Genomic DNA, 15,647 nt, shown 5'->3' with positions numbered 1-15,647 from the left:
TTCAAAAAAATATTCCACATTTTATTTCAAGGTTTTTTGAAAATAGCCGATGGTTTAAAGCATTGGTTCTCAAAGTGGGGTCCGGGGACCCCAGGGGGTCCGCAGCTAAATGATAGATTAGGCACCAAATGGACCCTAGTTTATGGGTCTGTAACTCTGAGAGTGTACAAATGGAACCAAATGGACCTTAACGGGTCCATTTGGTTCCATTTGTACACTCTCAGAGTTAAATTTACATAGATTTTACAATATAAATTGCGGTCCAAGTGATAGAAATTCCATTAAATGGGGGTCTGTAGCCCTAATGCATGTCAAACTGGGGGTCCTTGAAATTAAAATGGTTGAGAATCACTGCTAGAGCCGTAAAAAATATTCTCTTATGGGTGTCCCTGGCATATCTTTTGAAATGGGGGTTCGCGGGCTAATAAGTGTCAATTTGGGGGTCCTTGACATGAAAAAGTTTGAGAAACCACTGGTTTAAAGTGCTCATGTGGCCTCCCTTCTTTTCGGCTTGTTTTCATAGACCCGGTTGCTTGTTTCTTTCGCACAACCTGGCAACCCCGGTCGTCGCACAGGGTCTCCACACAGTAGACCAAGGAGGAGGAAATTAGGAAAACAAAACACTAACTGAGCAGCTCTGGAACCAAAGTCTGTGCGTTGTCGGAGCTGAAACGGGAAACATATTATAAAATGTCTACCCTGTATTATTCTGAACGCAGGAAAGCTGCGTGTCGATGATGAAGAAGACGCCATATAATACTAATAATACAACATCATAAAGCAGGTAAGAAGCTGTCACGCAGAAAAACGTTTTGGAGGAAGCTTTGTTATTTAAGACGAACGAAACTGGGTCATTTTATGATTAATAGCAGTGGTGGAAAAAGTATTACTTTTTTTTTTACTTAAGTAAAGGTACAGCAATACTGCAATACTGAAATACTCTTTTACAAGTAAAGGTCCGGAATTAAAAATGTACTTGAGTAAAAGTACAAAGTATTGGCATCAAAAGTAAAGGTACTCATGCAAAATGTCCCATTTCAAGTTCTCAAAATGAATAAAATTGAAAATCTTTTGTAATAATACAAATCTACAAAGTAACAGTACAACGTTTTAAAATAATTGTACTGGAGTAAAAGTACAATATTTGCCTCTGAGATGTAATGGAGTAGAAGTAAAAGTATTGGAAATACTCAAGTAAACTAAAGTAAAAAAAAAAAAAAAAAACTCAAAATTGGACTTAAGTACAGTACTTGAGTAAATGTACTTAGTTACTGTACACCACTGATTTATAAGATTATGTTTTGCACTAAACTCAGTTGTATGGGGTGGAGGGAGGTTACTCAAACCAGTGTCATCATAGAACATAGATCAGAACATGAAGTTGAAAAGCTTTGTAAACCATAGATAGACCAACCCTCTTCTGCTCCACTCTGACATGTTATTGTATCATAAAGCATTGTTTCTCAAACCAAATGGACCCTTATGGGTCTGTAACTCAGAGAGTGTACAAATGGAACCAAATGGACCCTAACGGGTCCATTTGGTTCCATTTGTACACACTCTGAGTTACATTAGCATTGATTTTACGATATAAATTGGGGTCCCAGAGATAGAAATGCCATTAAATGGGGGTTCATAGCCTAATGCATGTCAAAACTGGGGGGTCCTTGAAATTAAAATGGTTGAGAATCACTGCTATAGAGCCGTAAAAATCTTCTCTTATGGGGGGTCCCTGGTATATCTTTTCATATGGGGGTCCGTGGGCTAATAAGTTTCAATTTGGGGGTCCTTGACATGAAAAAGTTTGAGAACCACTGTCATAAAGAGAGTAGAGACTCCATGTTTTACAATGAGTAGCCTGTCTGTCTATCTAGGCCTGTTTTATCTATCTCATTATCTGTTTCATGTGTTACATTAATAAGTCACGGGGTGTGAACTCAACTGTGAACATAGTAGCCTACTGACCGTAGCCGGCTGCAACTTATGTCTGAGCATTCCTATTAAGTCAATCCAATCTAATACAGCAGTGGTTCCCAAAGTGGATTTCAGGGACTCTCAGGGTTGCCTTTAGGGGGTCTATATTGTACCCTTACAAGTCTATAACTCTGACAGTATACAAATGGAACCAAATGGACCTGTTAGGGTCCATTTGGTCCACCTTGAAATTTTAAAGTTTGAGAACCATTGTAATACAGCATTCCCCCACCTCACACCACTATGTGCATAATCTGACAGTAATGTTGCCCTTCCACTCTATTCTATTCTGTGTTCTATTCAGTGGTGTGAAAAGTACTACATCTTTTTTACTTAAGTAAAAAGTAGCAATACTACCATATAAAGATACTCTGTTGCAAGTGAAAGGCCTGTGTTTGAAATGTTACTTGAGTAAACGTACACAAGTATTGGCTTCGAAATATACTTAAAGTACCAAAAGTATAAGTACTCAAATGTTTGAAAATAGCAGAGCTGCGACGCGTTGTGAGCTGTAAATGTAATAATTTATAGCCGCAAAGTAACTAGTAACTAAAGTTTTCAAATAATTGTAGTGGAGTAAAAGTACAATATTTGTCTCTGAGATGTAGTGGAGTAAAAGTATTGAAAATTGGAACAGTAAAGTAAAAAATACCTCAAAATTGTACTTAAGTACAGTACTTGAGTAAATGCACTTAATTACTTTACAGCTAACTGGTTCTATTGTATTGTCAGGTATGGGGGCTCTTGCCAGCAGGTTGTCCAGCCACAGCGAGGCGGCGGGGGCAGGAATAGAACCCGATGGCAGCGGTGACGACAAGGCACCCATCATTGTGGATGTCAAACCCAGACGGAGCTCAAGCAGAAGGTACAGTTCAGGAGAGACCCTGGACTGTCCCACCTGCCAGGGCACTGGACGAATACCCAGAGGTAAACACACACACGCACAGGCACAGGCACGCAGTGGTGGAAAGTAATTAAATACATTTACTCAAGTACTGTAGTTGAGTACAATTTTGAGGTGCTTTTACTTTACTGGAGTATTTCCAAATCTAGACCACTACATCTCAGAAGCAAATATTGTACTTTTACTCCACTGCAATTATTTGAAAACGTACTAGTTACTTTATTCGCGGATATAAATTATTACATTATAAAACATACAGTAACCACTTTAGCACTATTTTATACATAGGCTATTTGAAAATAGCCGATCTACGCGCACAACTACGCTCACAACGCGTCGCAATGCGACGCATTGTGAGCTTGTAGATCTGCTATTTTCAAACATTTTAGTACTTTTACTTTTGGTACTTTAAGTACATTTTGATACCAACACTTTTGTACTTTCACCCAAGTACATTTTTCGGAATTCCGGACTTTTGCTTGTAACAGAGTACGTCTGCATTGCAGTATTGATACTTTTACTTAAGTAAAACATTTGAGTACTTGTTCCACCACTGGTTGAAATGCAACCTCAGGCAAGTTGAGACATTGCAACAATTGCACGTCTTATCGCTGTTGTTACACCGCAAAACTGTGTACAAATTGGGACCCGTAACACTCACGATACTGCACACACAGACACAAACGCAAAGTTGCACACCTTTGGTCACTTGCGCACACCACCAATGACACCTCATCCGTAATGACCTCATAATAATTGTGTAAACTTGTCCAGTTTTTATCGGGAGACTAAACTATTGCAACCACAAGCTAAAGACATTACAATAATCGTGAGTGAGTGTTCAGTATAACTCCGGGAATGTAGAAGTGCACTTTCCCAGAAGTAGACTCTGAGCGACAATCATTAACACTTAGTATTTTACTGTGTGTAGTTTTTAAGGAAGAACAAATGTGTCAAACCGCTTCCTGCTCTAGCATAAAGTGTTCTGGCAGCTATAGCCTACATTAGGACAGGCAGGCTTCATGCGAGGAGGAAGGTTCTCATTATATTAAAATGTTGTAAGCTGTAAGAATTCCCTGTCTGAGTCTTTAAGAAAACAAAAAACCCATTGAGAGAAGAAATGTATAGCCACAGTTAATATTGTATTACAATCTCCGTGATGGAGGTATTCAAGCAATATCATATTTTTGTTGATATCGTGCAGGAAAACCCCCCAGCATTGTTTTAATCAGTGTTTGTAATGTATTCCAGGTCAGGAGAGCAAGCTGGTGGCTGTTATTCCCTGTAATGACCAGAGGTTGAGACCCAGGCACACGTAAGGGATCGTTGTTTCAGTCAGTTGTGTCTTCACAACATTATATAGGATAGCTGTTTCAATGGCCATCATAAAAGTGCCCTGTCAATTCAGTGGCTCTCCACTACGCCCCTGATGTATAATGAATGTAAATAGCATGTAGATACACTGCAAAATCCTGGGTGTTAGTTTAACTTGGACTGTAAAAAGAAAATGGGCCTATAATGTATATGGTTCCACTGTTACCCTTAGGAGTTAAACTAACACTTATGTTATGTTTGTAGGTGGGTGTGTGTGTGTGTGTGTGTGTGTGTGTGTGTGTGTGTGTGTGTGTGTGTGTGTGTGTGTGCGTGTGCGCGTGTGTCATTGAAGTAACTTTAGCTGATGCAATGGTTATGCAATCCTGCAGCTCTCTGAGGTGTCATCTGTTCTGTTTTCCAACAGGAAGTTGTATGTGGCGGTGTCTGTGGCCTTGTGCCTATTGGTCAGCTCCTTGGTGTTGTTCTTCCTGTTTCCTCGTTCTGTCATCCTGTCGCCGGTGGCCGTCAAGTCCGTCTTCGTTTTCTTCACGCCAGATACGGTGGAGATGCACGTAACTGTGAGTAGGGGAGAGGAAGAGGGGAGGCAAAAGAGGGATGGAGTGAGGGAGGGGGAAGAAATGAGCGAAGGAAAGACAGGAGATGGGTGGAAGGGAGAGAGGGAAAGAGGATGAAGGGTGTGAGGGAGGGAGAGAAAAGAAAGGGATAACTAAGACAGGGCAATTAACCAAATACATACAGAAACTGATATTTAGAACCAATAACCGACTTACAACTGAATAATAAAGATGGATGGATAAAATGTTAACCAATCACGTCTCATCTTTCCTGTGTAGAACGTCCTGAACATAACCAATCAGAACTTTTTCGAGGTGAAGGCCTCCAACCTGACGGTCCAGGCTCTGAACTTCGAGACGGTGGTGGGAACGGTTTTTATCCAGAACGTCACCACTGTCAAACCACTGTCGGATAAAATAGTAAGAGCTCCTTCTATTTTAGATTACTTAAAATCTGAATATCTGTATTTTTGTCTGTGGTTAAAATCTCTCTTTAAAAAAAAAATGACTTAACCCATGTAGACCTGAGGCCGATTTTTTAAAACGCCTTCTAAATCCTGAATTTTTCTGAAAAATGTATATTTATTCAAAGATTACAAAAAAATGAGCCCAAAAGGGGTTCCCGACTTGAAAGGTATAGTTACGTAATGGGGTTCCGTGTCTAAATGGGTTAAGGTGTTCAGGTGGTACAGCGGTTAAGTTCCTGGCCACCACAGTGGAGAATGGGGTTCAAAGCCTTGGCCAGGGCGCCCCAACAAACCCAATTGGATGTACTTGCGGATGGGAAGCCGATTGGCGAGGGCGCTCTCTTGTTGCTGCACTAGGCAGTCCCACAGCTTGCATCTCTTCAGTGGGGAGCTGAACTGGGAAGCATAGCATGTTCCTCCGCATGCATTCCTCCTGGTATGTGTATCGGACACTTGGTTAGGTTACTACACCCTCTCCAAACCAGACAATAGGGGTCAGCAGCAGTGACGGGGATATAACACATATATGGGGATCACGATGGAAAAAAGTACTATATTATTTGAGGAAGTTGCAAAACTACTCTGAGATTAACCCATTGAGACCTGAAGCCGATTCTACATGTCTCCTAAATCTCAACAGTTTTCTGAAGAACCTATGTTTCTATATCAGTGGTGCTGAAACTTTTCATGTCAAGGACCCCCAAAATTATATGTATTTGGCCGCAGACCCACATCAAAATATGTTGTTCCAGGGACCCCAAGAAGCAAAGATTTGAGTTAAAAATGTTCGCTTTAAAAATATATATATTCAAAGATTTGCACACATTTTCACGAATTTTCAAAAATAGCAGATCTACAAGCTCGTAGCGCGGCACTCGGTGCCGCGCTATGAGCTTGCAGATCTGCTATTTTTGAATAGCCCAAAGTGTAAAATAATGCTTTTAAGCTCAAATCTAAAAATGACACAGTTCCAGGTCTTAATGGGTTAAATCAAAGTCAAGATGGTATTTTTTTTGATTTTTTGATTTTTTTGGGGGGCTTTTTATGCCTTTTATTTATAGAGGGATAGAGAAAGTAAGTTGACAGGAAATGGGGAGAGAGTCTACGGTACGGCCCAGGCCAGGGTATTTTCTTTTTGATGATGGACTCTTTCACTTCTGTGAAGATGATACGTGACTTACTGTACCTTTCTGCTCAACCATAGCTACGCAGTCACCATGCCTTATAAAGCCCTCGCCACACAGCTTCATTCGTTTGCCCCTCATAAAGGTCTTTGTGTTGTAAAGCGCTTCCTACGAGGCACGCCTTGGTAAACTTCACTTATCGGATAAGCTGAATTATAGCCCGGAGGTAATGTTTGTTTTCGACTTGTCTGACTGACTGTGTGTGTCTCTTTCTCTCTCTCGCTGTGTCTTTCTCTCCCTCAACAGTACTCCTTTGAGATCCCTATCAAACTGACAGACCTGGGACTTAAGTGAGTGTCCACTGTTGCTGATTTGCCTGATGGGAAAATCCCATAGTGGGTACAGATGTCTCTCATTCATAGTGTACTAACTGGCCCCTGTGTGTGGGGAAGGTGGGGAAGTCAGGTTTTAGCCCACGCTGTTAACAGATAACGCGTGTCTTGTGAAAATGAAGCATGTGTAGAATACACAGGCATGTTGTTTACATGAACATGTTGGGTAGATCCTTTACCATTGTGGTGTTTTCTTTTCCTTACTTGAATTGGGTGTGTATATGGCAGTGTTTATCAACCGCGGTAGATGGTACACTTTTGTACCGCGGGTACTTGCGAGGTGTACCGTGAGCTTTGAAGAACGTGTGAAACCAGCCCCTCGAGAACAATAGCGTGTCCGTCAATCGATACGGCCGTCATCCGGACCGTTTCACACTCAACCACGCCCGAGTCCATTCAGTGTAGCCGCTACACTGAATATTTGCATTCCTATGGGTGATCACTGTGATCATCACCCATAGGAATGCTTGGAAAACCATGATTGGAAAACCAGTCAGATTGAAAAAGATGCACTTGTTTTCACCGACGGAGGTGCGCCGTCTTAAGGTGACTTGAGCCACGAGAGGCCCCGCCGAGCGAGCCTAGGTGAGCGAGCCTAGGCGAGCCGAGCGTTGCGAAGTCACGACTCAGACGACTCAGCATCAGCGCCGTCCGAGTTATGTCCCGATAGGGGCAGAATTGTAAATCATCGCCCTCCCCTCCTGGGGGGGGGGGCGGGGGGGCGGAGGAGTGCGGGAGGTGACCTCGAAGAAAACGAGCGCTCCTTTTTCAATCTGACTGGTTTTTCAATCTGACTGTAACGTATATATGGAGTGAGGGTCGTGTTCCCTGGGAACTTGAAATCTTTTAAAGCTGTGTTCCATAACTTTTATATCCTACCTGGGATTCAAACCCAGACCCCCCCCCCCCCCAACAAAAAACCAAAACAAATTCTACCACAGAGCTAAGAAGTAATGATCAATTGTCCAGGGGAGTTCTTGTGCTTATGGGCTTCAGGCAGTACCACTTTGTCAACCAGTAGGTTTCCTACCCAACACCAGGGTCTAAATGTCTCAATGGAAGAGTAGGGAGACCACCTCCAGCCACTTTGGGTGTGCTAGTTATATTGTATAAACATATTCTACCATACAGATTGGTTAAAATATCATTGTATTCATTAAGATGGCAGCTCTATATTTATTCAGAAAATGCAACACAAATCATTCTGAGGTGAAATAAGCCAATAAACCTTTTCTTTAGGATGGTGGATTCTTTCTCTGCTATGAAGCTATAATTATCGTATACTCAAAAATCCATGTCCACCTTTGATTGAATTACTCGTGAGTTACTCCACCAGTTCTAAACACAAGAGAATGTGTATGTGTAAACTGTGTGCTGTGCTCTTCTGAGTACAGTGCATATAGCACAGGTAGTTGTCCTTTGTGTGTTTCATTATGTCGTATTTACAGACATTTATGATGAAAGATGTTTCTTCTTCTCAGTTGGTTTTAGTGGTCTAAATATACAAAAAGGAGAAGTGAGTTTTGCAAACGGTAGTCTTTTGAAAGTCTATATATTAAGGCAGGGAACCGCACATAGAACAGGGAGAGACAAGCACCTATTTTTAAATGATTTAATCAAGAATGGATTGAAGCAACCCTGGATGGAATGCATGTAAATATTTTAACATTAGAGGTTCATAAGAAGGGTTTTTGAACTTTATAGGTCTGACTCTGAGGACAAATTGTGTCTGTCCACATCAGATTAATCAGTTGATGTTTTTTTGGCTTACACACATTACAACAAAACCCCTGCTTAGCTGGTAAAACCATTAGCATTGTGTATTTCTGGATAATTCCCACATATTCACCAACATTTAGAAAGCTGTAGACTGAGAAATGTGAGAAATTAACATAATGAGGTATGCATATAGTGTTATCAGTGTAAAGCTGTTCATCTGTAACATTTTCACAGATTGTAAATGAGAAGTGGTCCTGTCTTTCAATTGATTGATCAAGTAATCTATCAATCAGTTTATCTATCTGATATGATCTTATCTATATCGGTGCCAAATAGTTTAGTGTTAAATGCATCATCTTCATTATTGTTATCTACTTCCACTGAATAGTTCCTTTTAAAAACAATCCCTAATTAATACCTGTTACCCCTGTGTTGTCTCTTCAGTAACTACTGCAAGTCGACTTCCATCCAGATCCACACTCTGTTTATACACCTACAGTAAGTATGACCCGGTACACCTGCAGGCTTGTGACGTATGACTCTAAATGTGGGTAAGGTTTCAGCCTGATCCGAACCCCATGGGCTTCCATTATAAATAAAAGTGAAATGTTTTAAGTATAAAACATGGGAAGAAAAAAACAACAACAGCAAGGTTAGCTCCGGACACACAGACTGACTGTATTAATAGACAGCTAGCCTCTTGCCATGTCACGCCGTGAAAATTGACTTGGGTTGTAATGGAAAATATAACCTTCACATCAGTATAAAGGAAATAATTCCAGCAGAGGGTAGAGTGGAATGAGTCAACATATTTATTATACTATACGAGAGCTCTCGGAGACTGCCTCATGCAGCCTCCTGATTGTCAGTTCTATGTCTCCTTTATACACAAGAAGAGAACACAAATAGCTGACAAGATACCAACAGGTGAGAACATGGTTTGTCTACTACTGAAAAGTTGTAAATAGACCTACAAAGTGAGCAAATGTTCTAACTATAATCACAGGGGAAACAGCAGAGTGTGCAAATGTCCTTTCTGTAGAAGGCTCATATAAGTTATAACTACAATCATACAGGCAACAGTGTAGTAATCTATTATAGGGTTCTTTTGAGCATATTTCATTAATTCCTCATTAGCAAGCACACCGAATACATCTCAAATTAAATAATTCTGTGTCAAAACAAGACAGTGACTGTGAAGAGTCAGAGATAGATGTCATCATTGACCTATTTAACAAATGTGGCATTAAGCCTAAAATGCTTACACTGTAAGCCGTAACCACTTAAACCCTCTTAAGCCGTTGACCGCATTGACCATGGTAAACTGTTTGCAAAACTACGCGAGCCAGAGGTTCCTTCCTAGTTAATACTTGTTTTACATTTCTGGTACTCCCATCAAACCATGCAAGTTAGATGGGGTGTTACTACATCCGTGCCCTTCCAAGTGTCAAATGGAGTAAGACAGGGTGGGATTTTATCGCGTGTGCTTTTTAACTCTTTGACTGCCATATCAATAGTGTAATAGTGTGCCACTGCTTCCAGCAAAAACAGCGGTTTTACTGTACCTTACTTACCTTACTGAAAAATTATGGAATATTCTCTGTGACCACCGTCGCCACGGAGATCGGCGCATTACACGCACAGGGTTGTCGTAGTAGAGGGGGTCGCGATCCTCCATTCAAGAGCTATGGCCGTTTCAATGAGGCTTGTTTTGCAGTAAAGCAGGAGGAACGGAGATCTAGTAGAGATATGGCCATTTCACTGCAGGAAATAAATAAGGCAACAAATCCTTCTTTTAATCTGGCAGACAAGGTGCTCAATATTGTGGACAAGGTCACATATCACATCATGTGACATATCACATCATTAGGGATGACCTCTGTGATGACGAGGGTCAGCGACAGTACAACTGTAAATTGTATGCACTGGCCAACATGTACATTTTATATGTGTACTGGTGATGTCAAGATTGCCCTTTTTAAAGCCTACTAAACACTACTTTATACGGGTCATACTAATTGCCCAAAAGTACCCAAAAATACCCCAAATGTACCCAAAAGCGTACCCAAAAGTACCAAAAATTACCTGTATACTGTCCACTTGTGGTGCAGCTACAGTAGAGGTAGATATTATAAGTTACGGGTGGCATATAATGATGCTCTCAGAATCCTACTGAAGCTCCCGAGGTGGACAAATACCAGCCAATTGCTTGTACACAGTGGTGTTCCCACTCAAGAATCATTATGTACAATTTTATGACGCGGTTGAATGACTCCAAAATGAATCATAGGGCTTTAACCATGCATAAGAGCGGCATTAGGTACCTGAGAGGGTGTCTATATGGTTTTTAGATGTACCCTTGTTTTTTTCTATTCATCTTTGTGGTGTTGTCCCCTGTATTCCCTTTTATATGGACCTATTAGAGTCTGAAATAAAGATTGATGGGGCCTCATTCACTAAGCTGTTGTAAAGTGTGTAAATAAAGTGACTAAAGGGGTGTATATTTTCTCGGAGCACAAATTGACGTGCGGTTCGTGAAAGGGGGTCTAGAGTCCTGATATGTGTGGATCACAGGTGTATCTAATTATTGTTTGAAAGTCAGAGGCGCGCTCACGTGGAAATCATTTGCATTCTTCTTCTTAAGACCATAAAAGGCAACGAGAAACATCCAACATCCAACGTCAGACAAAAAACATCCTCACTCTTCAAAATGGACAGATCTACAAGCTTACAACAACAGTGGGTCAGCACCCATATGTGTGTCGCAGACCAGTTTTTATAGGTCACAAGCAAATATCCCTTAATTCTTTGTTTCCTACACTTTTTTAAATCACTATTTGTCATAAAATCCATTAAAATTAAAAAGAAAAAAGTAGTGAAAATAGAAGATCTACAAGCTCACAACACGTCGCTGTAGTCTAGATCGACTATTTTCACTAATTTGGGTCCCGGGGAGACATCAAATTTCTCTTTTGGGTATCGAGCTTAAAGGTTTGGGAACCACTGATATAGATCTGGTAACAGTGGAGAGAAACACAGATCTCAGAGTAGAGGCAAGAGGTACAAGAGGAGTCTTTTATCTGCCTGTTGACTCCCAGCCCAGTTCTCATCGTGACTTGAACACGACTCACATGACTCACTGTGTGAAAAGGATTGTGCATTCCACCCTGCTGCTTAACCACATGAACCCTAGCATCCCTATTCTGGGCATCATGTCATCATAGGCCAACATATTTTCGGTGAAGGAGATTTGGTGAAGAGGGGGAAAAAAAGAGGGGGGCCAAGTACAGACCCCCAGGGCACCCCGGTAAACAAAATGTATAGGGTTCAAGTGGTTAAAGCTAATGCAACGAGAGACTCGGGTCCTCCAATGCTGTACATTTGATTATTTGATTATTTGATTAGTACACTGGAGTAGAATATTGTCTAGATGCAAAACATACCACTAAAAAATTGAACATAAGATTTCATATCCACTCAAAATACTAGGCTTATCCTTCCCCCCAATTTTGTATCCCGTAAAGCCTCGTTTTTATTTTGATTTCTGTTAACTAATATGTAGTTTTTCTTCTCCTCCACATCTAGTTATTTCATTAGTTTTAGTTAGCCTTAATAACCTTGTTTCCTTCAAAGCACACACAGCTTGTGATTATGAGTATTTGTTTGTTTCTATGCCAAAACCCACACAATGGTCCCTGCAAACACAAAAGCCTCACTTGACCTCACATGATTCTCTGAGGTTTTTGTAGGCTTGTAAATAATATGCCATGCATTCATATAATTAATATGGCGCCCGGGTGGCTCTCGTCTGGTAAGACTGCATACCACATAAATAAGGCTATGGTCCTTCCTGCATCTGGCCCAGGTTCGAGTCTGACACTATTTCTCTCTCTCTCTCTCTCTCTCTCTCTCTCTCTCTCTCTCACACACTCTCGCTCTCTCGCTCTCTCTCACTGTTACTGTCGGAAATAAAGCAGAAATGTCAGAAAAGATCTAAAAAAAGGAAAAGGAGATCTTCATATAATTCTAATTCTTATGTGCTGTGTTTGTCCTATGTAGGATGTCTATGACCGTGTACTACCTGGCTCACTTTGAGCAGCTCTCTCTGGACACGTACGAGTACATTGACTGTGGAACCAACACCACCGTGCCACACAGTGTCAACCCTGCTCCCCCCCGATGGAGGGACTGATGGATGGCTAGAGAGTGGAGTGGACAGATGGATGGGTAGACCCATGGTAGGGCGGAGGGCTGGACAGATGGAAACATGCATTGTTTCCATTGTAATATTTTTTTACAGTGGCACCGTGGTGGACTTTCTTTTAAAAATATATCATTGAAGCCATAACTCTGTCCGACAATATGTGATTAACATGGCCGATGTGTTACGTATTTGGTGTTCAATGTGTTAACATGTTATATGGACGCCACCTTCTCTTGTCCTTGATGGATCGAATGGATGGATGTATAGACAGATGAATGGATAGATTGACCAGATGGAGCTTGATGGATTGATGAAATGATCAAGTGAAGAACCAGATACTTTTCCCCCCTAAACCCACCCCATCCTGTGTTATACTGAAGGCTGAATGGACAAATAGATCCAGTTACAGTGACACTGGAGGGAAAGGATCAGTTGATTTGATGGGTGGATGGGTTGAAGGAAGGACTTATGGATAAGCACTCACCACTTTAACCATTGCTTCAACTTTCCGTCTTGTTCCGTTTCCGCTTGATTTAAAAACCCGGGTGTAGAATCAATTAAACAGGATCAAAACAACAGAGGAAACAGGCACTGCTCTGAATCGCAACAGACCATCCATTTTTAATCACAAGGAGTGTAAAAAGTACAGTCAGAAAAAGAGTATGAAGTATATTTCTCACTCTATCGTGTTGTGCCTAATGGAAATATAGACAAGCACTATGGTCGAGGAATTCCTCAGCTTATTTTTCGTTTTAATGTTTGCATTTCTTTGCCCTGAAGAAGGTACATCGGGTTGGGGCGCCTGCGGAACTCGATCCCAGTCCCATCTACGTCCCAGATAGTATCACGACCCTGCTGATGTATGAGCCAGCAGACAGAGGGAGTGCTTGTTTTTATTTACTCAACATCCTGCGTATGTCGGGGATGGGGGAGCACTTGTTCGGTTCACGTGCAATTTTGAAACGGGTGATAACCTATTCCGTCCACAATGGCTTGCCAGCTCGGACGAGCGAGACTCCAGGCAAGCGAGTGCCTACGTCGACAAGCACGACTCACAAGCCTAAACGTCTCGCTGTCGGTGGACCTGCCTTGTTGTCCATTATTATATAATATTTTTATTTGTATTCATTAAACCATTTCAATGTAACCACAAAACCACTCAGTCAATGTCTATTAATGTTTTAATACGGTTATTTGCGGTCTGGCCCAAGTCTGCAGTCGCCCCATGTAGGCTATAGCAGACTCCTCGAAATGGAAAAACAAGTCATGGGATGGCTCAAAACATCCTGATGGTCATGTGCTCTTACTCAAACCTTATAAATCATAAGCCAGAGAAGTGAGTTTTGAGTATCATCAACTCACTACACAATTTTCTGAATCTGTTTGAATGTCCCCCACACCCAAGTATCGGTTCTCTTTTCGGTATGGAAAGAGTGACGGAAAGCCCCCCACCTGCACCCCCTGAAGGATTCAGTGATATTTTTGTTATTTTTTTTTATCTAGCAGGTGTAAGGTGTTGCAGTTGAACGGGGGAGAACTTTTCGAAGGTACAAAGTAAAATCCTGAGTGTTAAGAACCCGTAAGGGTCCATTTGGTTACATTTGTACACAAATGGATAGATGAACACCGAGGACTTCACTGTGTAATTTACAGTGTTTGTAGCTGGCATCTTATTGACTCCCACGTCTTAAAATAGTTGATGGATTTTCTGTGGAGGGTTTTGTTTTTCCAACCTTGTTTTGTGTCTGTTTGTGTAAGCAGTGTTCCCATGGCCTCGTAACCACTGAAGCCATATGTACTTCACAAATATCAAAAAATAGCTGATCCACAAACTTGGAATAAAATAAAATGTTTTTACAAAATGTAAGTTTTTAGAATACTTGCCCTAAATAGGGATACCAGGATAATGTGGTTATGTTTTTTTTTGTGGTGGCTGAAGGCCTTGGGTGGGGTAAAATTCACGCAAACAAAAAAGGCTATGCACTGTATATTAGGGCTGCACTAATTATCATAATAAGTTTAGTTATCACAGTGAATATAAAAAAAGAAAATCCTACTTTCATTTGAAACTTGTGTAGTTAAAAATGTATATCAATACATATTGATATATGGCAAATGTATTGCCCAAAGGCTAATAATAATGCTTGATTATTGTCACGATTGATAACAAATCATGTGATCTTGGATGTCACAACTTTATAAAGAAAATTAATCTTTAACCACTTTAGACTTGGCGTCTCTATTTTGGGCATGTCATTATAGGTGAAAACTTCTAAAATAGCTAAAATAACATCTACAAGCTCATAACATGTCACAATGTGGCGTGTTGTGAGCTTGTAGATCAGCTATTTTTGCACAACACCGTTTGTAGTATAAAATTGGAGTAAATGACAATGTATAAAATAGAGCTTTAGTGCTTATCGTACATTTTTAACACACAGATTAACCCACAGGATTTCATTGTGTTTTATCAGGATGGGGAATGTGTTTGTTTTGGTCCCATCTGAAAATGTGAATATTGCAAAATGAAACTGTATAGGATGTTACTGTTAATGTTGAAATGGCAACATCTTTGAAAAGTCAGTGAAACCAACACTTCATAACATCCCGGTTTGGTCTCTTGTTCAATTATTTCGGCTGTATAATTCAACACTTACTTACTGTAAAAATATAAAGATATGGCCTAAATTGTAAACTGCACATATATATATTTTTTTTTTCTGACGCTGTACTATACATCTCACCAACAGATGGCGTCAGTGTATTTGAAGTTTGCTGCCTGTTGGAAGAAAATTCAAAGCTTTTTTTGGGGGGGGTTTTCTTACACTGTTTTTAGCTACACATTGAGCTTCCTGCTCACAGTGTAGGTAGAGCATAAGTCTTTCTGCAGAGGATTAGTAAAGATAATTTCTACGTTATTGGTCTAACCCTAACCCTTAATTAATATCCACGTAATCTCCACAAGCGCCCCTTT

At 40.7% G+C, this 15,647-nt stretch overlaps 1 protein-coding gene across 1 annotated transcript; it reads left to right on the top strand.

The window, feature by feature from the left end:
• Positions 1–587: 587 nt before the first annotated feature.
• On the top strand, positions 588–15,647 carry LOC311056082 (transmembrane protein 106B-like). Its single transcript, XM_084072461.1, has 8 exons — positions 588–784; positions 2,707–2,901; positions 4,130–4,193; positions 4,617–4,770; positions 5,047–5,187; positions 6,665–6,708; positions 8,914–8,967; positions 12,529–15,647. The coding sequence occupies exons 2-8, from the start codon at positions 2,709–2,711 to the stop codon at positions 12,659–12,661; spliced, it is 783 nt and encodes a 260-aa protein (XP_083928587.1). The 5' UTR covers positions 588–784; positions 2,707–2,708; the 3' UTR covers positions 12,662–15,647.

This window comes from Gymnoscopelus microlampas (genome assembly GCF_963454915.1).
Source record: "Gymnoscopelus microlampas genome assembly, chromosome: 11".
NCBI classification, from domain to species: Eukaryota; Metazoa; Chordata; class Actinopteri; order Myctophiformes; family Myctophidae; genus Gymnoscopelus; species Gymnoscopelus microlampas.
This window is presented reverse-complemented; position numbering and strand designations above follow the sequence as displayed.